The sequence below is a fragment of the Kwoniella bestiolae genome, chromosome 2 (genome assembly GCF_000512585.2).
Source record: "Kwoniella bestiolae CBS 10118 chromosome 2, complete sequence".
NCBI lineage: Eukaryota > Fungi > Basidiomycota > Tremellomycetes > Tremellales > Cryptococcaceae > Kwoniella > Kwoniella bestiolae.
In genome coordinates, this window is record NC_089242.1 from 1,887,764 (window position 1) to 1,911,896 (window position 24,133).

The 24,133-nt window shown below is 45.3% G+C and overlaps 9 protein-coding genes across 9 annotated transcripts; 4 read left to right on the forward strand and 5 right to left on the reverse strand.

Annotated features, from left to right (window-relative positions):
• Window positions 1-410: 410 nt before the first annotated feature.
• I302_103849 (uncharacterized protein) lies at window positions 411-1,549 on the forward strand (the record flags this gene model as incomplete). Its single annotated transcript, XM_019189215.1, has 6 exons — window positions 411-479; window positions 599-655; window positions 737-808; window positions 870-1,080; window positions 1,194-1,414; window positions 1,502-1,549. The coding sequence occupies 6 exons, from the start codon at window positions 411-413 to the stop codon at window positions 1,547-1,549; spliced, it is 678 nt and encodes a 225-aa protein (XP_019048777.1).
• A 351-nt stretch (window positions 1,550-1,900) lies between these two features.
• On the reverse strand, window positions 1,901-3,979 carry I302_103850 (tubulin gamma chain; the record flags this gene model as incomplete). Its single annotated transcript, XM_019189216.1, has 10 exons — window positions 1,901-1,952; window positions 2,023-2,162; window positions 2,232-2,543; window positions 2,641-2,796; window positions 2,904-3,188; window positions 3,277-3,459; window positions 3,558-3,719; window positions 3,786-3,796; window positions 3,863-3,884; window positions 3,953-3,979. The coding sequence occupies 10 exons, from the start codon at window positions 3,977-3,979 to the stop codon at window positions 1,901-1,903; spliced, it is 1,350 nt and encodes a 449-aa protein (XP_019048778.1).
• A 495-nt stretch (window positions 3,980-4,474) lies between these two features.
• I302_103851 (uncharacterized protein) lies at window positions 4,475-5,924 on the forward strand (the record flags this gene model as incomplete). The annotated part of the gene is made up of 4 exons (XM_019189217.1): window positions 4,475-4,503; window positions 4,590-4,821; window positions 4,883-5,636; window positions 5,713-5,924. The coding sequence occupies 4 exons, from the start codon at window positions 4,475-4,477 to the stop codon at window positions 5,922-5,924; spliced, it is 1,227 nt and encodes a 408-aa protein (XP_019048779.1).
• Window positions 5,925-6,462: 538 nt separating this feature from the next.
• I302_103852 (uncharacterized protein) lies at window positions 6,463-7,769 on the reverse strand (the record flags this gene model as incomplete). Its single annotated transcript, XM_019189218.1, has 6 exons — window positions 6,463-6,600; window positions 6,670-6,771; window positions 6,832-6,894; window positions 6,943-7,032; window positions 7,090-7,236; window positions 7,461-7,769. 6 exons carry the CDS (start codon window positions 7,767-7,769, stop codon window positions 6,463-6,465), a joined length of 849 nt encoding a protein of 282 aa, XP_019048780.1.
• A 2,101-nt stretch (window positions 7,770-9,870) lies between these two features.
• I302_103853 (uncharacterized protein) lies at window positions 9,871-11,761 on the reverse strand (the record flags this gene model as incomplete). The annotated part of the gene is made up of 6 exons (XM_019189219.1): window positions 9,871-9,992; window positions 10,070-10,378; window positions 10,446-10,751; window positions 10,811-10,910; window positions 10,970-11,305; window positions 11,369-11,761. The coding sequence occupies 6 exons, from the start codon at window positions 11,759-11,761 to the stop codon at window positions 9,871-9,873; spliced, it is 1,566 nt and encodes a 521-aa protein (XP_019048781.1).
• Window positions 11,762-12,345: 584 nt separating this feature from the next.
• On the reverse strand, window positions 12,346-13,366 carry I302_103854 (uncharacterized protein; the record flags this gene model as incomplete). Its single annotated transcript, XM_019189220.1, has 5 exons — window positions 12,346-12,537; window positions 12,595-12,702; window positions 12,761-12,814; window positions 12,866-12,928; window positions 12,989-13,366. The coding sequence occupies 5 exons, from the start codon at window positions 13,364-13,366 to the stop codon at window positions 12,346-12,348; spliced, it is 795 nt and encodes a 264-aa protein (XP_019048782.1).
• A 347-nt stretch (window positions 13,367-13,713) lies between these two features.
• Window positions 13,714-16,216, forward strand: I302_103855 (uncharacterized protein; the record flags this gene model as incomplete). Its single annotated transcript, XM_019189221.1, has 8 exons — window positions 13,714-13,942; window positions 13,999-14,059; window positions 14,122-14,470; window positions 14,529-14,566; window positions 14,614-15,003; window positions 15,056-15,164; window positions 15,234-15,987; window positions 16,089-16,216. The coding sequence occupies 8 exons, from the start codon at window positions 13,714-13,716 to the stop codon at window positions 16,214-16,216; spliced, it is 2,058 nt and encodes a 685-aa protein (XP_019048783.1).
• Window positions 16,217-18,013: 1,797 nt separating this feature from the next.
• Window positions 18,014-20,193, reverse strand: I302_103856 (uncharacterized protein; the record flags this gene model as incomplete). Its single annotated transcript, XM_019189222.2, has 14 exons — window positions 18,014-18,023; window positions 18,082-18,111; window positions 18,232-18,275; window positions 18,339-18,472; window positions 18,532-18,555; window positions 18,607-18,654; window positions 18,715-18,744; window positions 18,808-18,921; window positions 18,979-19,121; window positions 19,190-19,216; window positions 19,270-19,337; window positions 19,391-19,522; window positions 19,577-19,931; window positions 19,994-20,193. The coding sequence occupies 14 exons, from the start codon at window positions 20,191-20,193 to the stop codon at window positions 18,014-18,016; spliced, it is 1,359 nt and encodes a 452-aa protein (XP_019048784.2).
• A 1,161-nt stretch (window positions 20,194-21,354) lies between these two features.
• I302_103857 (uncharacterized protein) lies at window positions 21,355-23,393 on the forward strand (the record flags this gene model as incomplete). Its single annotated transcript, XM_019189223.1, has 2 exons — window positions 21,355-21,543; window positions 21,597-23,393. The coding sequence occupies 2 exons, from the start codon at window positions 21,355-21,357 to the stop codon at window positions 23,391-23,393; spliced, it is 1,986 nt and encodes a 661-aa protein (XP_019048785.1).
• Window positions 23,394-24,133: the final 740 nt, after the last annotated feature.

The window sequence follows — 24,133 nt, forward strand, 5'->3', positions numbered from 1 at the left end:
ATCAACGAGTTGGACGACCTCCACCGGCCCATTCTTACATCGAGAAACCCTTGGCCACCTAAGACTGAACAAGCGGTGAGCTCCGAGCACAAAACATACCTCCACATGGTGCTCCGGATTGGCAATATTGAATCGGATCACCGATAACACATCGATTGCGCAATATCTCACTACTCGCTATCTCAGAGTAACCACTACATCTTACGCCATTAAGAATGGTATCTGGAATTCAGTTCGATGACACGACATTACGTGCGAGCTAGACTTGCCAAGTAAGCGATCAGATCCGGATCATAGTGTATATATATGTAAGAAGCAAGAAGCAGGTTGTTTACCCACATTCCTTTTATTCATTATTCAATCCACTCCTCATACTTTCTAAACGTTTATATACAAAGGAAACAGACAAAATGGTCAACGTCAGATTAGGAGATATCGCACCAAACTTCCAATCGGAGACTTCCAAGGGTCCTATCGATGTGAGTGGTCACTGAGCCATCCTGATCCAATTGAGATTAGCCGTTCTTATCCTACCACCTGGAGTCACATCACAAAGACCATTTGTAGAGTAGCTGTAGCTGACTTTGACTTCCAACAGTTCCACAAGTTCATCGAAGGCAAATGGACCATCTTGTTCTCTCATCCTGATGACTACGTGAGTGTACCTTGTCTCTGTCAGCTATGATAGGACGAGCTGAGCTGAGCTGAACGATCTCTGTTCCCTTCTGATCTATAGACCCCAGTCTGCACCACCGAGCTATCAGCTGTAGCTCTCTCCTACGCTGATTTCCAATCCCGAGGTGTCCAAGTGAGTTTTGAATATCCAACTCTCTTCCTCATAGGTGATCAAGCTAATATCACTTCGATAGCTCATCGGTCTCTCAGCCAACAACACTGAGTCCCACAAAGGCTGGATCAAAGATATCGATGCCCTCTCCCCCAATGGGCCCGGTCTCGATTTCCCAATTATCGCCGATGAGGACCGAAAGGTCTCTGAATTGTATGGTATGCTCGATCATCTCGATGCTACCAACGTAGATAAGAAGGGTATTCCATTTACCGTCAGAACGGTGTTCATCAGTAGGTCCCTCGCTTCTCTGTTTCAAGAGCCCTTCGGTTCCCTCACTTGTAGCCACAATCGCGATCTGTCATTCTGACCAGAGGACTTGGCTGATTTATTCCTGTTTGAATAGTCGACCCAGAGAAGAAAGTCAGATTAACCCTCGCATACCCCGCTTCCACCGGGCGAAACTTCCCCGAAATCCTGCGAGTAATCGATTCCCTCCAATTGGGAGACAAATACAAGATCACCACCCCCGCCAACTGGAAGAAGGGAGACGACGTTATTGTCCATCCCTCAGTCCAGGGCGAGAAGGTCAAGGAATTGTTCGGGGATGACGTCAAGACTGTTTATGTGAGTTATAACCTATCACCTCGTCTGATATTTTGAATCGAGATTTTGATATGAATGGAGCTGACTTTGGGTATGAACAAATCACAGCCTTATCTCAGATTCACTTCTGATCCTTCCAAGAAACAGACCGCTTAAGGGGGATCCCTTCCAATCGAGGTTTAGAAGGAGTGGCGGCAATAGCGGTATAAACTGAAGTGAATAGAACCGAAGTACAAGTTGTCTAAAAAGAAACCGAATGTATACAATTTTTCGAAACGTGTTGTCAACCATGCTTGAATTCTGTTCTCTTCTGCTCATCAATCGCCCTACGATTTTACTGTGGAGACAATCGTAATAAGTCACATATATATGATGAGCACTTTATACATTATTCTACACAAGTCGTAAACGAAGCAAAGAAACCCAAATGATCAAATATCTATCTCTCCATACCCCGTCATCGACGTGTCACGATCTACGAAGCTGAACAACACATCCTTCATCTACCTACTCTCCTCCATAATCGATATAATCAGGACTCTCAGCCGCAACGTATTCCCTAACCACCCAACGTTTATCAGCGCATATCCTCGTATGTTCGATAAGTACTATACAAAACCCAAACTCACTCTTGTAGCTCAGCTACCACCCTCCTAGCATCATCAAACTCGTCCAGCCCATTCGCGAAGATCTCCTCTTTCTTATACTGCTCCAAGAACGCATTTCGTTTACGCAACATATCGTACTGGTGGATCATCCGTTTGAACAGCTATCACATCACAACGAATGAGCTCTACCTTATATCAATTTGCACTCAAGAGATAGACCTAAAACTCACCGAGTTTATACTAGTATGATTAGCCATCATCACCCCACTAACCCTATTGCTCGCGCCCGCTGGTCCCCCTCGACGACGAGTCAAGGCAACTTGTATACTGGCCGGACCCCATGGTATGAAGTTTGCCAATTGTCTTTCCCTAATTCTTAGTAAAGATTTATGTACATCCGTGGGGTCGACATCTCCGGAGATGATATTGAGACATGATATGTAGGCTGATGATTTGGTGGAAACGGTGGATACCATTCGGTTCTTTGGTTGGAGGAGACGGCGCATTACGTCGAGAGTGGTGGTTTTGCGGGTTGACTTGGCCTGGAGGATAACCCATGACGATCAGTATATATGTCTAGTGAAGTTGTACATGACGAGCACACTGGATTGAGGTCAACAGTGATGAAATAGCACTTACATGGTCTATCTCATCTCCTGTGAATGGCGTATACGAAGTCATCAAGAAATGGCATCTTGGTGTTGGTATCAGACTCGAGATGATCCCGACGAGATCGTTGTTCATGTATGAGGGGTAACGAAGGGTAGTAGTTGAAGCAGCCATGACAGTTGATACCTGGAGCATAGCGATATAAAGTCAGCGCTGCCTATTCTACAAACGCAAATGACCTTCCTTTCTTATCGCTTCTATAACTTCTCTCGCCATACGTCAACACCACTCACCAGCTGATTAGTCTGCACAAAGCTCGGATCCTGCACGTGCAACCTATCCGCCGCGATCCTTGTCAACGCAGCATTATCCAGCACCACCACACTATCCGCGTTGTTCACCAGTCGTTTCATCGCCAATAGGGAGTTGTACGGTTGTACCACCACGTCGGAGGATTCAGGGAAGACAGAGTACGTCTGAATGAGCTTCTTGGGGAATCGGTCGGAAAGCCTTTCGAGCAGGTATGAACCGAGACCTGATCCTGTCCCGCCTGCTATGGAGTGGAGGAGCATGAATCCCTGGTTATGAGATGACATGAGCGAGATTTCTTCCGTGGATTAAGAAGTGGTGAAGGTGTATACAATAGATTCAAGAGAGATGACCCACCTCCAGACTGTCACTTCCATCCGCCTCCCTATCTATCATCTCTATCAGATCATCGTACAGCCTCTCTCCCGCGCTATACCCTTGCGCCCAATTGTTTCCTGCTCCCCCACCATCTTTCGATACGTATATGTTTTCGGGGTTGTACAAGCCTTTGAATGGGGATGATAAGATATTATTTATTACCTATAGAAAAAGATTAGGATATGCCATTTTGAATATAGATACCCGACATGAATCTGACTGATCATGTGTGCCGATCAATGTGGATGTGGACTCCTCACCCTAGGCTCTAGATCTATCAATATAGCTCTAGGTATATAATGTTCATCATCGGCCTGATAGAAGAACACGTCCTTCCTATCTCCCTGACTTCCATCCGCAGCCCATTCTTCGAGGTTTCCTTGGGGTGTTATCCCATGCTCGGCGCACAGTTTTTGCCAGAACTATAATGTGATTCATGAGATGTCAGTGATAGATCAGACATGAAGAAGACGGAGGACACGACCCACCTGAGCACCAACTGAAGTCGCAGAGTGGACAGGCGTTAGCATCAGGAACTAGTTGGAGGATAAAGTTGGATACCCACTCTGATTACCTGCTTGACCAGCCTATCGTGCAGATTCGAATATTAGCTATCAAGCCATAGATGAGGTTTCAAGAGACAAGGACAGCTCACCTGTAATGAGATGATCTCTCTACCCATCGCAATCTGCTATCGCGGCGAGAGGTTCGGGAGATTGAAGAGGAAGGAAGATGGGATAAGATTTGGTGGTACTCGTTCTTGATTTCAATGGCCTGGGCTGTATTTTTTTTTTTGATCTCGCGGTCTGTATCTCTTTGCGTCTGTCGTTCTTGTGTCGTATGCAGGTCGAAAGGATTTGATGTTATTGACAAGTTGAATTCACCTGTTGACAACTTGACACTCTAATCTCACAATCTACAACAGACGCGAAGCATGAGCACGGACATCCATCAGATCTCCTTCTCAGAATACTACGCGACTAGGGCATGATGGGATGACGCGTCACGGGGTCTAGTCCAGTCAACCGATAGCAATTAATGTCAAATTACGTGTATTCGACATGAAAAACAAAGTCAATTACCTCATTCCCATGCTATTATCTCTTTATCTCTCTCTCTCTCATCCTACGAGTACTCATCATCAACACGGCACAGTCAACTACAGTCACCCTTCATCATGCCTCAGCCATTGCGGCCCACAGATAGGTATGTCATCTACTCACCACACCTTCCCATGCTTCGTTTAATCAATTGAAGCCATATATCCTGACGTCCCAAATATACACCCACAGCTTCAACTCGTCAACAGCGACCATTGTACCTGACAAGCGGAGGGCAGATGCCAGTAGCAACCGCTTCTATCCCAGCGTCCCCAATTCAAGAACTCTCGTCAGCACAAGTAGCTTGGAGGGTCACATCTACTCTGCTTTGAGGGTGAACGCAGGTGGTGATGACGGTATGATTGGGTTATTGCACACTCAAACGCAGGATATGGGTGGAAACGGTCTTTCGGGCTTGAGCTTTGTGAGTTACCCTTATTTCAAGCTTTTCTAATTGGCAATACTGATGTCCTAAAGGACATCAGATGAGGGAATTCATCCATATCCCATCTGACGATAACTCCCAACCTACCCCTGCAACATCTCAATCCTCAGTACCTCCCATCCACCAGCAAACGAACCAATACATACCTCAACAACCCAACCATCTCGGTCATTCAACCTTCATCCCAAATACAAACACCTTCGAACCCATCCCCTCGCCCCATTCCGCTCACTCAACATCCTCTTTTGAGCCAATACCTTCTCCCCATGCCAACCCCTTTGCGACCCTCACTTCTCCCGTTGAACCTCATCCCCATGGTGCCTCCGAGTACTTCAGACCCTCCAGCGTCGCATCGCATCACTCTCACGCTGGATCTTCGGTCGACGCATCAGAGTATTACAGTACAACAGATATGGACACGGACGACGACGATCTTGCATCTATCAATGATGGTCCACATCTCGCTATCAGATCCAATATAGGTGATTTGGGTATGGCGAATATCCATCTGGAGAACAATAATCAGAAAGCGGATATAATGAACTGGATGAACTATCAGACTCATCCGCCTACTGGGAGCATATCACCTAATGAGATCAAAACTCAGAGTCAAGTCGTTTCGCCAAATGAGATGACCCGACAACAACCTCTTCCTCAAGTACCGGTAGCATCGTCGTCCAGACCTGGTCGACAAGCTGTCAGCGCCGCTGCTGGATCGTCCAAAGCGAGGAGATCAACGAGAAGTACAACGGGTATGACGGATGAGGATAAGATCAAGTTGGATAAGTTGGAGCGTGAGTCTCATAACCATTCAGCTGCATCTCTTCCCGTCTTCGTAAGATTTCCAGGCTGAATTTATGTGTATCATAGACCGAAGAGACATAAATCGTCGATCAGCCCAGAAACATCGACTACAACGTAAAAAAGATATGGAAAATATGACTAAGCTCCTAGCTGAGAGAGATGCCACGATACACCAACTACAGAGAGATCTGGAAGTTGAAAAGGCTAGGAATGATCAATTGAGGATATTGATGAATAATCGGTTGGCAAATGGTGGCACCGGGGTGGGCGGGAACTAAGTGGTGAGTCTCGTATTACTTGGTGATAGAGTTCTCCCATTCGATGCTGACGAATACCTGTCAGGTCTCATCATTTCTGTCGATGTCTCCTTGACAATGACGAATAGTCTCTTGTACCATACTATGATGCCCTCAACGAATATCTACGATATCATGTTCATACGACGCTAAAGATAAAATCCATACTCCAAAAGTCCTTGTTACCTCCTGTATCAAATCAAGCTATATGCCGTTCGAACGAGTATCCTGTGCATACCTGAATACTATCATGCATCGCTATAGCACATGACTACTATCATTAGATTGGTACAAACCTGGCATTGATTGCATGAGCCGCACACACGTTTGCGAAAATCTATAACGAAGTACAACTTTGGGTTTTTTGGTGGTTTTAACTTGGACATGAATTGATGATGATGAAGAAAAAAAAAAAAAAACTAATGATTATACAATCTTGATACTATCTTCCCCCAATTATCAGATTTCACAGTCACCTAATCCGTCGTTCGCTCTGGTCCTTTGTGAAATGGTTGGCAGATCAGGATGAGTGATGTTGTGGGTTGTCCAGCTTAAACTTGAGTTGTAGTAAGCAGACGTACTCGTTGATGTTGCTCCGTTCGAGGGTACTACATTGAGCCAAATTCACGGGGACGGGAACACACAATTCGTTGCGTCTCTGATGATTGAGATATGAGAAATGTCAGCGTACATTCGTATATCAAAGATTTGAGGCGGTTGCACTCACCTCACATCGCTTGCAGTTTTGACCAGAGCACTCTACAAGTAAGCTTTGACAGGCAAAGCAACGGGACGAGAGAGTCTCTGGTGTGTTGGGGAATACCAATGTCTAAAGTTTCGTCTCGTCAGCTCAATCGGAAGGTACCCATACTATCGATCAGAGACTTACTATGGTGGCCTCGTACTCGTACTCCAATTCACAAAGTCTCATCTGAAGCTTCAGCTTCTCATCCTGCAATGATCGTCAGCGATGATCATTGCCATTTGAGGATTCACTCACTGTAGGCGCTTTTGGATGATGTTTCTCCACTTGTTCGACATTAATAGGTTCGGACGACAACAACACTTTAGACGATGAAGAAGGGTGCGCCTATGGGAGTTGACTGTCAGCTCGGATTAAAAGGATATAAGGTTTACCTATACTCACCATAACGAGAGAAGTATCAACGGTGTTAACCGACGGTCCTCCTTCGAGAGAGCATCTAGGCATCGGGGGTTCCTCATATCTGGGTTGTTTGGTGGGTATGGTATCGGTTTTGAGGTTCTTAGGAGCGCGTCGCTTGAGAGGTTTTTTCTGTGATATCAATGTATCGTGTCAGCTCAATACTATACCGATAGCGAGAGTGATATACAAGCCAATCAACAAGAGACACGTCGTTATCCTTTTCGACATAACCAAGATGAACCACACTTCGCCACCTCTGCCCAAACCCACATTCCATATCCATCTCTCCCCCTCTTGGATCGTATCCTAACTCCAACAACAAATACAGATACAACGGTGTTGTGGGTACTCACAAGGATGGGTATATCATTCTCATTTTGGACGACTTTGCTTGATTTGAATAAGAGGGGTATGGTCGCTTTGGAAGGTGTCGGTGAGTTTGGAGATGAGAGGTAGCTCAAGTTCTTATCTAAGCTATCAAGAGGAGAAGTTGGGACACGTCTAGGTAACGTAGAAGAAGATGAGACGGTAGGATGTGGTACCAGCCCACTTCCTAATCGTCGAGAAAGAGGGTTCAAGTTATAAGGGGAGATGTCGTGACGACCTTTGGGTTTGTCGACGGGCCATCTCCCAATGCCAGACGACGGTATGGTGTCGTTCATAGCGTGAATTATAGCAATAGAAAGAGTATTTGTGAAAAAACTACACTATAACGTTCGAAGATTGTCCTTGGGTGAGCCGTACGGAGTAGCAACAGCTATACTAAAGGGTACTAGAAGAAATAGAGTCTGAAGAGAAACAGGATATGAAAATTGTAATTCTTAAAGGTATATATATGATTGGATCACTCTCAGCCAACGCGACGTGTCATACCCCATGAGATACGCGTATCATGGTATAGCTTAAACCTCATGTTCATATCCAAGGTAGTACTGATGACGACGTGTATCCTTTAGTATAGTAGTGAATATGGTGTGTGTGGATGGAATGATCGTCTCTGCCCTGGTTCATTGTGGGAAACATCAATTACACAAGTCGTGATGGTGGTTGGAAGGACGGAAAACAGTGAAGTTTTATATTATGTATCATGCCTCTGAAGCATCTCAAGTGGGTCTTGGGTGTACAGAGGTTGTATCATACTTATTTTACAAGCTTATGGTGCTAGAAGAGTTGACTACATCCTGGATACTCAAGATCATTTGAACTGACAAGGGTGTCATAGGTTTGTGTTGATCGTTCTTTCGAAATGTTATAAGCTTAAATCGCATGGACGAGTCGGTTATCGTGCTACCGGGTGGGGGAACGGTAGGAATCTCATATGTGACCGAGTGGAATTGATGTTCAAACTGGAGTAGAGGTCTTTGAGCATTTGTTATGCATTGCATCCGACAGAAGCACAGAAGATATGCATGGTGGTGTATTATAGGATGGTAGAGATCCAAGCAAGATTAAGGCAGCGAGATAAGAGTTTTTTCATCTTCTTCTGCCTCGGGTGGATAAGTACGTTATGTTGATGGTAAAACCTTATACTCGCCGTATGAATCCGGGTTGTTGGATCCAACACGTCAAGTATGATACTGATGGTGGGTACACTTGAAATCTCGATTTGACATAATGAAAGTTGAAGCACCGCACCTATAGGCTTAACGCACAGCTCATACAAGCTTAACGCACAGCCCATAGTAAATTAACGCATCGGTCATACACGCTAAACGTACAGTCAACACACATTCAACACACCTTCAACACATGAATAGTCATCGCGCTGCTGCACCAAAGTACATCGCGTGATACATACATATCTTGTCGCGATCATCATACAAACTCTGTCGCGTCTATAAGATATGGTGATTTCGCTGGCCACAAAGGCAATATCAATACAGTGAAACGACATAATGTCAGTAGCAGTATGTGCGATGGATGCATAAGTTGCTGCACGAACATACCGACCAAAAGGCATAATGTTCAATTCGCTAGATCCGGATGGGACCTGCTTATGTACTAGTAGCCGATACGAGATATGGCATAGCATGACAGTCTGATCGAGTAATGCTATGTATGTACAATTGATCTTGCATGATGTATTGTAATTCGCATATATGGAGATTAAACCAAGCAGATATATACAGCAGTTCTCTCGCTCTCAAAATTCGCATGAATGAAACGTCCGTATCTGTACCACTACTATACTCCAATCTAATCATATTTTATATCCCAATTCCACCAAATACCAATTCTAGCTCACTTCGACTACCATATCCCAATTCTCCCTTCAAATAAGCCAATTCTACCGCACCCAAAGATCCATTCACCATATACCCTCTACCGTACCTTTCCAAATTCCATACTTCTACGTTCTGATGATGTATCCTAATTCACATGTTATCACCTCCAACTATCCCCAAAGAAACGCAAACCCAATTCGTTGCGAGTGTTGGATGAGATGAAGAATTTCGGGAAGTACACAGTGATTTTGGAGTTGTCCACAGGATATATTTTATTCCAAAAGATGTTGATTCGTCCATTGTATATGAAGTATTGGAGGGTACCAGTCGTACTTGAATTTACAAATTCGTCCGTAGGTGATCTTGTGGGATTATGGTACAGGTTGTATCCCATTTTTCCACATTCGTTTCTTGATATGCAAGATCGATATATCACAGACAGATGATTGAATTGTCGTTTTGACCTATCCTCACAATAACAACGAGTCAGTGACTTGTTCCGGCACTTCAGTTCAGCATTGAGGATGGAATGAACTCACTACTTCTCTTTATCTTCATCATCAGCATCGTTCTCTGGAGGAGGGTAGATCTGCTTCAGGAGTTCGGCCTTTGCTGTATATCTAGATATCATCGCATCTAGATAGTCCTGAGGAAGAGGTGCTAGTAGGATTGTATCATGAAGATTTAATCAGTATCGTATACTCGAAGGTCATACGTTTCAAGACATTGAAACTCACGGAGAGTAGTCGCTCGCAGGGTTCGAGCTGGTTTAGCTACACCATGCTCCTTGTTCAGAGCTAACGCTCTTCTATCCATCCCTTTCATTCCTGGTTCCCAATTGTACTTCTTACCAAATTCAAATCCTCTCGCCTGCGGATGAGCTAATCGTGGTGGGATATAACCTTCTTTCTGCATCTCTCGAGTAAGCATCCGATTTCGTTCTCCTTGATAAGTACCAACGACGATTTGGATGAACCTCATCGGGTCAAGTCCACTGTCTTTGATCAGGTCGTCAAAGAGCGCGGTATAGAATTTGAGAGACGCATCTGGAGAAGGTATTACAGCGCATCAGTGTTTACCTATTGAACCGAGATCACTATCCAATGCGCTTACCGAGCTCATCAGGGTACGGATTCATGATTTTGAAGCATCGAGTAGGCGGTAGGTCATGGGTCTCGGCAGCAGCTCGAGCAGCTTGAACGTAACGAAGGTATGCCGGACGAAAGTGTTTGATAGCTATACCTGGACCAAGCAGACCCGCTATAGCATACACTTGCATTTGATTTTTCCCCTTATACGTCTGTAGAGCGCAAATCATGTATGTTTCCCAGGCGAGTGAGCCTAGTTTGGGGCATTTTCCTCTAGGCCATCCTAACACTACTCTCATAAGAAGAGGTTTCCCTTGATCATGCAATTTCCCTATTATCTCCATCAACACTATGCCTTGCTGCACCAATTCGAGAGAGCTTAAGACTCACTCTTTTCCTTAGCAACCATGATATTGATCTCATTTTCTTCATGCGTCTTCGATCGGAAAATCATGTCGTCAGATACTCCGATGTATAGCTTTTTACCACCCTGCACTTCAAACATCAGTCGCTTTCCAATCTTATACATGTATAACGCAGATCACTTACAAAATCAAGCGTGTAAACTCCCGAGTAGGTTTGAGAGCCTAGAACTTTGGAGGCTGATCGCACAGCGTGTGCGTCAAGTATAGGAGAAGCTTCGGGAGATGTATACAGTCGCTTAAAGCATTCGCCAAGCTTAGAGTTTCTATCGAGGCCAATAGCTAAGAGGACTTGGTCACCCTGGATCGAGACATTGGAGTCGGGAAACGTATAATCTTCTAGCAGACAATCGGCAAAGGAAGTTGTACCAGGAATTCGTTTTCGTAATAAGCCAGCTTCCGAATAGATCGAGGAACAGCCCTCTTCGATCAATTCCCTAAGTCGAGCTATCGAGAGCTGTGCCTATGGATTTTGCCTGTCAGTAAGTGGTAGGGACGAGACAGATGCATTGATGGATGGACATACGATAGATTTAGCTTCATCAGAACAAGCGGAATATGTTCTGTTCAACCACGCTCTTAAATCGTCCTCCATGAGATTTCTATCCATAACCTCCAGTCTCAAGATCTTGCCAAGTGCTGGATGGGCTAATTTACCTTCGCGGATCATTTCGTTGGTGACGAGCATGGTATCCTCCTCGGTGATTCGAGCTTCAAGAGTTGTTGGACCAAAGAACCCAGATCTATCCACTTGCAAATCGTCTTCATCGTTGGGCTCCAGCTGATAGATACCTTCATCATCTTCGTCGAGGTCCATTCCGTCGGCAGCGAGTGATGGCTCAACTTCATCATATTGATATTCGCCTAGCTCCTGATCAGCCTCAAGCAGTGATATGGCGTTCGGCGTGATCTTCGGCATGCTCGGAGGAGTCTGTACAGAGAGTCTTGAGGTGTAGGTTATGATAGGGCGGTGATGAGTAGTCAATTGAGTCAAGTAAACGTCAGTAAGGGATTGTAAGAGTTAAGTTGAAAAGACATCTCTATCACTCGGTGATGAGCTTGGGGAGCCTATCCAGAATTTCGGTCCTTTGACGACCTTAGGCATGTGAGCAGCGACATCATCCTTTGGCATCATTCAGTTGATGATGGTAGTTGAACGTCCACGAAGTTGTGCACAGTTTCATGTGATTTCAAAGATATGGACAGTCATCGCGAATTCGATGAACAGTACAGTATCGAAAGCCAGATGGATGTCTTTGTTTATGAAATGTACTGTAACGGAGAGTCACCGATCTAGGGTGACGTGCTATGTTTACGTATTCTTGAACATTGAGCCTACCTGAGCTAAAAGTAGTGCAGGGTACAGCGGACAAGTAGTCCTCAACTTGTGATGCATAGTCCAACCATCTCTCTCAACTCTTCCAATTCAATTCTAGCTGTATACAATTCAATCCAAACGAAGATCATCTATCCAACCCCGAGCATTCCACGAACTCATGATACCTATTGCTTTTTCTTCTTATCTACTGGTTTGAAGAAGTCAGGAAGCATCTTAGGCTTAGCTGGTTGACTATTCTTCTTTTCGACATGTTTCTCGTACGATGCGAATGCAAGAGCATATTGTCGAGATGCCGATCGCTCCTCATTGTCATTAGGAAGGACTCGAGGTACATCGGGGAAGCATCCCTCTGGTCGCTATATTGTATTAGGTAAGATGAGCACTGCATGTGAGTGATAAAGAGCATCACTCACCATATCTTGCACGCAAGCCTTACATGGCGAACCCAAATCACATACGATGCCTTTCATCTGACATCTCATACATCCACCTCTCTCTGCGTTCGTCCCAAAAACGGTAGACTATGCCAATCGCCATATCAGTTTCTGGAAACTATCGCAAAGAGAGAATGGAGCTTACTTCAGCCGGAATCGAATCGGCCACTCCATCCACTTTCCTGACCTCGAACCAAGTCTACATATCTGGTTATCAGCGGAACTCTTCGTCTGCGAAGAATGGCCTCACCTGATCAGCCAATGCCCCTCCCAAACCTGCGGCTCTACTTCGGTTGTCCGGATGGATCCAGGGCTAAAAGAGAGAAGATTGTTAACACCGATACTCAGTATCGCTGTCCAATCAATGACTTACGATATCAGGTTTCCAATTCTCATCCTCCTCGACCTCTTCGACCTTCACCTTCTTTTTGACCACTTTCTTTCTCACGTTCTCCCCTTCCTTTACGCCATCATCCGTCTTCTCCGTAGCATTCAACTCGGTAGCCTGTTGCATCGTAGCATACCTACCAGCTTTGTTGTCAAACTTCCGTCGTCGTTTACCTGGATCCTTCGCTGCCTTCCCCTTTCCAGGTCCCTTGACTTTACCCGACCCTTTGTTTTTCACCACTTCATTCTGCACCTCCGAACTAGCAGTTTGATTGACCAAAATTTGTTGAGCAGGATCATCGGTTTGCTCGTCGTCGGAAGGAGGGACGAGAACTTCGTCTGCGTGAGCGTGAGTCTCTGACATGATGCGAAGAGTGGAGATGCGGTTGTTGCTACTGAGGATGGGACGAATAAGAGTTATACAAGGGATTCGAAATAGACGTTAGTAATTGAAGAGGAAGCGAAACATACATGGATTGACCCAAGGGACTGAAGTATCCAAGGTGAAAATTTTATGCAAGTGGAGTTTGATGGTAAACCTCGTGTTGTTGTCATGATTGATCAGGTGGAGCTAATTGTTCCCACCGACCGTTACTCAACAAGCGACACGTCTAGCTCTTATCATTCTTTCTTCACCACATCTCCTTCAACTACCTTCTCACCATCCTTAGTCACTGATCAAACCGTAACCCTCTCCGTCACTTACCTGCAATGTCAGCACAAATCGACTACACTCAAGAAGACAAAGGCCTCGTCGTTCGTCGTCGACTCGTTGCTCAGGAATCTTTCAAAGATTTCCTTACTTGGGCGAAAGAACAAAACGGCAACCTGTCAAGTCTCACTGAAGCTCTTGTAAAGAAGTGGATAGACGAGTATCAAAGAAGTCACAGAAGAAATAGATATAAGTTGTTTTGGAAAGAAGTGGGCAATAAGGTCGCAGGTGAGCTGATCTCATGTCTTTCAAGGGGAAAATGGGCTGACGAGAGGTTTGAGCAGATGATCTTGGGAATTGGCAAGTTCAGGCAGGGGATGAATATGAAATGAATGGTTATAACCGGTAAGGTTGATTGCCATAGGCTCTTCTTGCTGCACAAGATTGTGTCTGACATACTACTACAGCGGCGATACTTCACTCACAGCTGATCAACAACTCAAATACGAACGACGACGACAAATGATTCACCTCTTCCTGCTCCGTCAGCTACGAAGTAAAACCAAGTCTCTCAGCACACCTTTCAACCTATCCCTCACAGTAGAAGGGTTGAATATTCTATGGCCTGCCGATGAAATACCTGGTCGATTACCTTTCACTGAAGAAGAGGTGATCGAAGTCATGTCTCTCGTACCCGATATGCCACTGGTGGAGCTTCTATCAACCACTTCTAAGAGTTATTCGCCTCTGGTCGAAAACGTCAATTGGAAACCGAAGGAGTCCCATCAAAGCAGAATATGCCTGGCGAGAGCGCAGGTGGGTCAGCTGCCTACTGGTCCCGCTGAATGATACTGATGTGATGAGTGATTGGTAGAGATGTGAAGATTTGGCAGTGATGGCAAATGTAACAATGTAAGCCTCTCCTGATACTTGAAGCAATGAGCTAACATCTTGCTCAGCCCCCGACACTTGATCCTCTACATTATACCTCACATTAGCAATACTCACCCTCATTACGCATGGTGCGGGAAAGCTAAAACAACTCCCGTGAATCCGTTCTTCAATTCTGAACAATCCGGTCCAAAAAAACCACGCCTTCGACAGATCGAAACATTGATCAAAGAGTATCTAGAGGATGGTTGGGGTTTCACACTTGCTCAAATATCGTATTCGCTTCGAGCTGGAACGGGGTATAACGTAGGGCTGAAGAATGTCCTGGACTATCTTATCGGTCGGAAATACCCTGACATCATGTACCCTACCGATTTTGTAAAAGATATTTTGAAACGATCAAATTGGAGATACGCGGCTCTGACGAAGAATCAAGAAGATCTGTTGAAGGCTCAAGCGTAAGTGTCTCCATTCTGTGGGAATGGCCTCTCAGCTGATTTGCCCGACAAGTGAGAGTGACATGGCCCACCTGGTCGCCCGTCGGGAATCTAGAGATGAAGAAGAGCAACATCAATTTCGATTGAGCGTTGCTAGAGCTTGTTTAAAGACCTGGTGTAAGGTGAGTATCAATGTCATGACCCTCTAACAGGCGAACTGGGAGATATCCTACTGATACTACTTCGTGCAGATTGAAGGTGTCAGCGAAAGAACTTTCTTCGAATATCGATTACTCATGATTTTCGTGTCGGATCGAGACACCTCTTTCCGGAGCGTGATCCACCCTCATCTGTACCCGTTCTTGTACTCTTTCGGTATCAACGCAGGAGACATCTCAGCAGACGAGATGTATACTCCGGTTCCTTACCCTACACGAGAGTGGATCTGGCGATGGATTCACTTTATCGTAGATCCAAATCTCGACTCTTCCTTGGCCAGCAACAGTGCTCGTGGTATGGATCTCATGACTCGGTCAAGCTTGGATGCAGCACTCAAGCAGGCGATCGCCAAGCTTATTAAGGAGGATGTCGATCTATTTCAATCTCAGGGTCTAGCTGTACCAGAAGACATTCTCTCCCTTGGTCAAATCATTGAAGGATCAAAGGGCCAACAGGTCGAAGGTCGATTGTATTGGTATTTCATCAACATCCTCCAAGACTTACCAGAAGTTCTACCTCTGGGGTGCGAATTTAGAGTTAGTTTAGTCAATTACTGTAATTCCAGAGGTCATGATCCTCTTCAAAGTATCATCAACGTAAGAAGGTGGGAAATGGAGCTGGTATTAGATTATTGGATGACGGAAGGCAGTTTCTATGCTGCGGATTGGGTCTTGGCTGCCATCTGTAAACGTAAACGAACTACAATTCAACGATTGATCTTCTCACAAAGTCATCGATACCCCCTGGACATGCGAATGAGGAGAGACTGGACATTACCTTATGGTCGTGAGTAGGGTGTAGTCGAAGCTACAAGTAAGGAGATACCCAATTAACAGTGAGTTTACCATACCGCAGATCCAATACAAGCTAACTATTGCGTAGCTCAGTCAGAATAACGAAAAACATGTACATCTCCCTTTCACTATCGCCTCCTTACACTCCAGTGAACAACGATCCAGCTTACTTCAATCTCACCGCTCAAATACGTCAATGTAACCTACTACGCTCAAAATAATTGCTCAAGTGAACCCTCATCGTAACGCTGTATAAACTATATCTGAACAACATACATTCCAAATTTCAAATTTCTTACATCAAGAACACACCTTCACCACTCCAAACAGATGATGTCAAATATCTTGCTCGAACGATTGCTCGTATCGTCTTTCAATATGCTGTATAAATGACCCCTCAACATACCAATCACAATGTAAATATGGCTCAGAGATCAACATAAAACGAATCGAAAAACGTCAACAACAATCTGGAAACAACATATTTGGATGGAGGAATAATGATCGTATATCGATGGGGGAATACGTACTGGTCAAATATCGTATATAGTGAATTATGCAATTCAACCCATGCCCTGTGTTTATATATGATCGTCACAGTACATAGCTGATCTTCCTTCATTTCACCTTGTCTGCAAGGAAAACCTCGAAACCAACATAGCTAAATCATAGGGATCATCATTTTCGCAAATATTCCACGTTACTGATATCATCCGAAGCATCGTTTGGGATGTCACCTTCCTCCCTTTGCATGTCGCAGGTGCGCAGATAGCAGATACAAAGCACTCCTATTATTTAAACATAGTCCATTCTCTCTGAGAACTTCAAATTTCATGGCTCATACGCGCGTTCGCCAAAACCATTATTTGGCGCGCGTTCGCCAGCTCGGTTTTGTCAATTACTTAGGTGACTTTTAACTATGATATAGACCATATAGCACCCATACAGCGCCCATATAGCACTCTGCTCGTCGAGATGACATACAGCCCTATCCAGACAGGTCGTCACCATGCATTGCATGTATGCATATGCCTCTATGTGCCAGATACCTACGTACGCCTATGCATACCATCCCCACCATAGCGTCATTCATCTGTATATAGACTGCTCAACCCCTCCCTTGGTATATGCCTACGCACATATCCCACTATGAGTATATACCATAAACCTCCCCTGGACCTTGCCTACGTGCATACATCACCATACCACTATGTTCAACATCTGCCATAACATAGGCGCGTCTGCTACTTGCTGTGAAGGGTTCTATCATACTGACATGTGTACAGTGCCGCGTCTACAAGTTCCAGGGGAGGTTTCTACCATATCATAGTATTGTCTATGCCGCGTCTACAAGTTGCAGGGAGGGTTTGGGCAGTATCACAATAGCTGTTTTATGCTATACCTTGACAAGCACGCATACTCAGCTACAGTCAAGTGGCAATTCTTCTAGAGCCATAACCCCAGGTGACTGCCACTGAAGAGCTAGGTGAGCGGCACCGTAGCCTCAGGTGATCTTCTTGTAGCGCTAGGTGGGCAGTGTTTTCGCGCTCTGGTATCACTGATAGAGATATCAGATGCTAATGGATATACCGGCAGATGCTGTTGTGAAATCCGGGTGATACTATGAGCAAAACCGGTCATTGCCATGGGAATCAACGCATGGTGCTGGACTGACAGTTTCTTCTGAGAGATCAGAGTCTCGCGGCACGAATATGAGGATCTAGGGCTCTACACAGGTGTGCAGACTAATAACGATAGAATATAAGGAACATTGAGACCATCTTGCAATCTGATTACGGTGCAAATTGTATACCCAGTAACTGACTAACGAAAATGAATAATTAACATGATACATTTCGAATATTCTGCTTCTTCTGCCAATTCTGTTATACGGATGTTCGAAGTCTACGCATTTTCCAGATTGTATGATCGCTGTGGACTACCGATGTGCGTGCTTTCTGCGACTTCTATCATTGTGTGAAATTCAGCCACAGCAGTATATCGGTTGTGCAGCCAAATCATTCGTCCCTATCAGAGAATTATCCGTCAGCTCGCGAATGCAATCGATAGTATGTTTAGTACTGACTTCTCGTCATATTCGTCGTCGATTCCGCCCCTGAAGAAATAAATCAGATTCAGCTACCTACACGCATCCGGAAAGCTTTGCAGTAGGACAAAGGAGAGAAACGAAGGAAGAAAAGCGGTGTTCGAGATTTACGCTGAGACAAAAACTCACATCAAAAGCTTGATCAACCAAGCTTCGGGACTGAGATCCATGTTCTATGATATTGGCAACGTCAGCAATAGATCCACAACATCACAATATCTTGTGATGGAACTCACGTTCTTCCTCATCATCTCAGCCTGTTCGGCTTCAAAATTCGAGGTTACATCTATCATCGAACCCACCAAATTGTGATTATCGAGTGATTCAAGGAACTTCATGGCCTTCATGTCGTCCCCAACTTGTGCAAATTCTGTTGATAGTATAGAAGGTTCAGCATGTATTATTTGCCATCATCGATAGACGACTTACGGTAGGAGACAGCATCGGGACCATCTGTACGGTCGAATGTCAGCGAATACGGACGACACGATGTGGTCTACTCACATCTGGTTCTTTGGAGTTCCCTACTAGCATTGACAATAACTTGAACGACTGTATCATGCATGCAAGTCAGCTATATAGCGTGAGTATGAGTTGGAACAGATAGCTCACCTTTATCAGTCGATTCTCCAGCGGGAGTACCTATGAGTCACGCATTCTCGGTTAGCTTCTACTTTGCGTACGAATGATGTCGACAAAGCTCACCATCAGTGATAGCAATAATGAGAATAGGCTTTTGCAGCGCATTTGCCCTAGCTGGACCAAGAAGGAGAGGTTGAAGGATCTTCTGATCGAGGGAGGTACCGAGGGGAGTAAGGCCTGAACAGGTGAGAAACAATTAGTATTGGTGTATACCGTCAGATAAAAGAAACTCACCAGAGAATTTAACTTGGTTAACCAAGTTCAAAGCGTCTTGTTCGGTCCTGATACCATTTCCTTCAAGTCTGTTGTTCATGAATCTAACTTGGATACCATCGTCGTCGAAGAGCGAGGTGGCATAAGCGACTCGAGAGAGGATCCTACGAGTGTTCTTTCACGTTCAGCTTTTAGTCCTAAAATGGGGAATATGCATTCAAAGCGGACTCACAATTTCAGGTCGTCAATTCGTTCACCACTGCAAGGCTCATATTAGCTTATTCCCGAGGTAACATTAATGATTAAACTAACCCCTGTTCAAAGGCCATACTTCCACTATCATCTACGTAGAGGATAACGTCGAACAAGGACAATTTGACCTGTGGATTGAACTTAGCGAGGTCCTGAGAGAGATGGTCCGAGCGGGACGTACCAAATCCGATGCAAGCTCAAGGGGCATTCTCCACTCCTGAGCGATCTTAGCGAGCGCACCAGACTGAGCGACTCTTTGAGCGATGGCTTCGAGCTGACCAGTACCGGGAGGGTAGAAAGCTTGGATTTTTTGCTACATTAATCAAGCATTAGTATGTCAAGCTGGTACTCATTCGATCGAGCTCACCTCTTGGACACAATGTTGTAAAGCCTGTAAGATCGCTTGAGCGTTTGGACCACCACCTACGGGAGCTCCACCGCCGAGAGCAGGTGCACCTTGAGGAGGTCTGTATTGGGGAGGTTGATTACCGTATTGTTGGCTTGGTAGACCTTGTTGTTGTTGGCCGTATTGACCCTGTTGTTGACCGTATTGACCTTGTTGTTGGCCGTATTGTCCTTGTTGGCCGTATTGTCCCTGTTGCTGCCCATATTGACCTGGAGGAGGTCCTGAGGAAGGGGCGTATTGGTTTTGACCTTGTTGACCGTATTGAGATTGTCCGGGAGGTGGTCCTGAGGGAGCAGAGTACTGTCCGGAAGCGGGTCTACAGACGTAGGTCAGCGAGATCATTGATGGAGGTCAGATCGGCCGAAGGGCTTGACTTACCTTTGTCCTGGGGTAGGAGGTGGACCTTGAGGAGCACCGTATTGTTGTTGTTGAGGTTGTTGACCGTATTGCCCTTGTTGTTGGGGAGGTGCACCGTAAGATTGTTGTTGTTGGGGTTGTTGTTGAGCTGGAGCACCACCACCGTAAGGGTTGGCGTTTCCACCTGCTTGAGCGGCTGCTAATTTAGATGCGAGACCCATTGTGGATTGTGGTTATAATTCGCTATACACAGTTGTATTATACGTATAGACTGATGGCAAATTATCGATTGTGATGATTGAAAAGGTAAAAGGTAAAATGTGAAAGTGAGATGGCAGTGATATATATATTGGTAATGTTTATCTAACCATAACCCAAACGCACGCACCGCTTTTGATGGGACACTCGCATCATCATCACTGGGCGCAATGGAAAAGGACCATAGAAGGTACCCGGCATCATCAAGGTCTTGGCGGAATGTTAAGCTGCGGGGTGTATACACGTCATCGACACGTGTCTCAAACTACTGCAAAGTGGAGGTCATGCTTAAAGTGGCGAAATATACTGTATGGATGTTGACAGTCGAGTCAACATGGTACAGTAACGCTTGGGTACGTCCCTGTCTCACTTGTCCCTCGAGGGGTATCATCTTCCTCAATCATCATATGATCAGCTCAAGAGGTATCGATGCTGTTCAATCTGCTATCTACTTTGTGACGGGGGAGAAAACGTCTGATACAATGATTGTTGTTCAGCGATGTATGCATATGCATTCGCCTTTGAACTGCTATATCCATGTATGTTTGATATGGGATAAAATGAATTAAATGATCAACCCAAATAATGGGTGAGGTGACAGATTGTTTTTTTCACTTTCACGTCAATCGTGTAATGTCATGTTCAGCGAGACACACCACCCTATCCCCCCCACCATCGAGTGCTGAGATACTCCTACGTTATACACCACTCTCAAAAACTTTTATATTCGCATTCACATCCTATCCATCATTGCATGTCTCCTCATCATCCATCCACGTCTACAAACCATTCATGAGAAACGAGTAACGAACACACGAATCATACATACACAATCATATCTTCTTGGTACACCTTCCCTCACAACCCACTTTTACCAACTCGTCACCCACACAAACAACGCAAAATTTCAGTATAAAAACTACAACATCATACTATAATAATACACCAACTGCCAACCCCTCTTCTCTCACTCCAACCTCTCACTTGGGTAGATCTCGAGCAAAATTTCCAAGCATAATCGACATTCAATCATCATTAATTTGAAACCCGTCTGACACAAGAATACGCGTCTTGTTAAACGAAAAACAAGAGACACGTCGTTATCCCTTTTCGACATATTCAAGATGAATCACACTTCACCTCCTCTCCCCAATTTGCATTCCTTATCCATCTCTCCCCCTCCTGGTTCGTACCCTGCGTCCAACAACAACTATAGATACAACGGTGTGTTCGGTCCTCCATCTCAAGGATCAACCGTTTCTCCAGATTGGGCGACTAGTCCAAAGAGAAGCTCAAGATCAGGTATCCCTCAGGTAAGTCCCACCTCCCTCCTATCTAACTTTGCATGCGCTAACCCCCCACTCAGGGATGGTATGACTCCAACGCCCCTCCATCGCGAGAATCACCCAACCTAAACGCCTTCGAAGCGTTCCGTCGTGACGCCCCCTCTCCCCCCGCTCTATCACCCCCTTCATCCATCACTTCCGTCCCTACCACCGCCTCGTCCCACCCATATCAACCATATCAACAACAAGCCTACCCACCCGTAGACAACTTCGTCCCGATGGCTGTCACTCCCTCTCCTCCTCCCGTGATGTCGTACGGCCTCAACACCACCGCTTCCGCACCCAATCTTGCAGGCTACAACGCAGGCGGATTGCCCCAGTTCGGCTCCCAATCACTCGCTAGTCTTAGCAACAATCATGGTCGAACACAGGCAAATGGGTGGAGAAACGGATATGGAATGCCTTCGATCCCTGCGTCCGACGAAGATGTCATCCCAACCGCCATTGTTATCAAAAACATCCCATTCGCCGTTACCAGAGAAACATTGTTGGGTGTGATGGAATCGCTCGGTGCACCTCTACCCTACGCCTTCAACTATCATCACGATAATGGTGTTTTCAGAGGACTGGCATTCGCAAACTTCCGCGCTCCCGATGAAGCAGCTTCGGTCGTCGCTGCGTTGAACGGATATGACGTTCAAGGTAGAAAGTTGAGAGTGGAGTACAAGAAGGTCTTGCAACCCGGTGAGAAAGATAAGATCGAGAGGGAAAAGGCATTGAAGAGGATGCGATCAATCCAGTTTGACAATACAAACGTTAACAAAGCGGAATTATCGATACCCATCCCACCTCAACCAATCTCAAGACCATCGAACGGATATGAGAACAACAGTCCCCCTCAATCAGCTACTTCCGCTACTTCCGATTCCTTACCCCTCACATTAGATATGAACGATCCCGCGGTATTAGACATCTATTCGAGAGTATTGGTATTCAAGGAAGATCGAATGAGGGATGAGCTGGCTTTTTCACGAAACCTCACACCGACTGAACGAAGAATTGTTCATCTCGTTGCGCAGAAATTGGGATTATCAAGTTCCACAAGGGGTGAAGGAGATTTGAAGTCCGTAGTAGTATTAAGGGAATCGCCGCAAATGCAACATCGACCTACCCTCACCACATCCTCTTCAGCAACTATCTCATCTTCCTCCTACCTCTCTCCATACTCTACCACACCAACCAACGAGCTGTCCCCCAATCTCCGTATCAAGAAATCTATGCCCGATTTAAGAGGGTTCAACGGTCCAGTCGTAGCTAGAGATCCCGCCCGATCTCTCAATCCGCAAAGATCTTCTGGGAATCTGCGTGCCGATGCCGGAGGGAGAGATTATGTCTCCTTGGGTGCTGCGCAAGGTAGAAGAGCGATGAACGGTCAGGCGTCAGGCTCATTCAACGGGTTGTTCGGCGATATCGTACCTCCCGTTCCGCCTCTTCCATCGGGATTGGGCTTCCACTCAAAAGGACATTCCATATCCACGTTCGGTCACTCCAATGGTCCAGCTTCGGACCCGATGGGCGAGATGTTATCCTCTCAACCACTTAGGAACCCACGAGGTCCAGCTGGTGAATCAAGAGGATTCGGCGGTGTAGGCGGGTTCAGACCCACTTCCAACTCTAGCAATAGGAGCAACATGATGATGGGCCGAAGGGTCTCGGAAGAGGATGAAGAAGTGGACAATAACTCTAGTACTGGTGGTGGATCGGTGGGATCAGTGGGCAGCGAAAGACAGGCCGCTGCGAACGCTGCCGCTCAGCAACAACAACAGAACGCTGGGTTCATGGAGGGTATGCGAACTAGGGAATCTCTCGAACTCTAATCTTGATCTGATTTTCATCCAAGGCTAATAACGAGTTACGATCGGAAGGAAAGGGTTAACGAACACGACGGTGACGCTTGGGACGATTCCGCATTTTCTTTTCTGTTATTTTAATTTACATATACTTTACATTCATTTCGGGCCTTTTTTTTTTCTCTTTGAACGAACTCACCTCAAGTCATACGCTACCAATACAAAATTATGTCACACGAATACATACCTGTATACCAATCTTCACTTCCTTTCATACCCTCCAGCAAAACAAACGATTTTATCAGGACTCTCCCTTATTCTTGATGATCGAATCACTCGATATTATCCTGAAGATTGGTCAAATCTTCATATATCCCGCTCGAACCTTCTTGACATTGCTACGTTCTCAGTATACTTCACATATACAATTCAATCATATACATATTCTTCCTTTTTTCTTTCTATTCCCCTCGACATGTCCTCTAACGTCGTCTATGCTTTATGTCTTATGTCTAATGCTTGATGACCCTTCTTGATAGTTTTTGTTGATGATAATGCATAAATGGTGTACTACGCTTCTTCATTCTGGCAGTTTCATGTTGCATCTCTGTTGATTACAAAATAAGTACTGATGCTATTGAATTGGCAAGTGATTATATATGAGTTATTGTCCATTGGTCATGTGAAATGAGTGATTTCGCGGATATCCATCGGATTCGAGATATATACCATGTTGTCTATGGTCTATTGGGAATGATCGAGTGTTG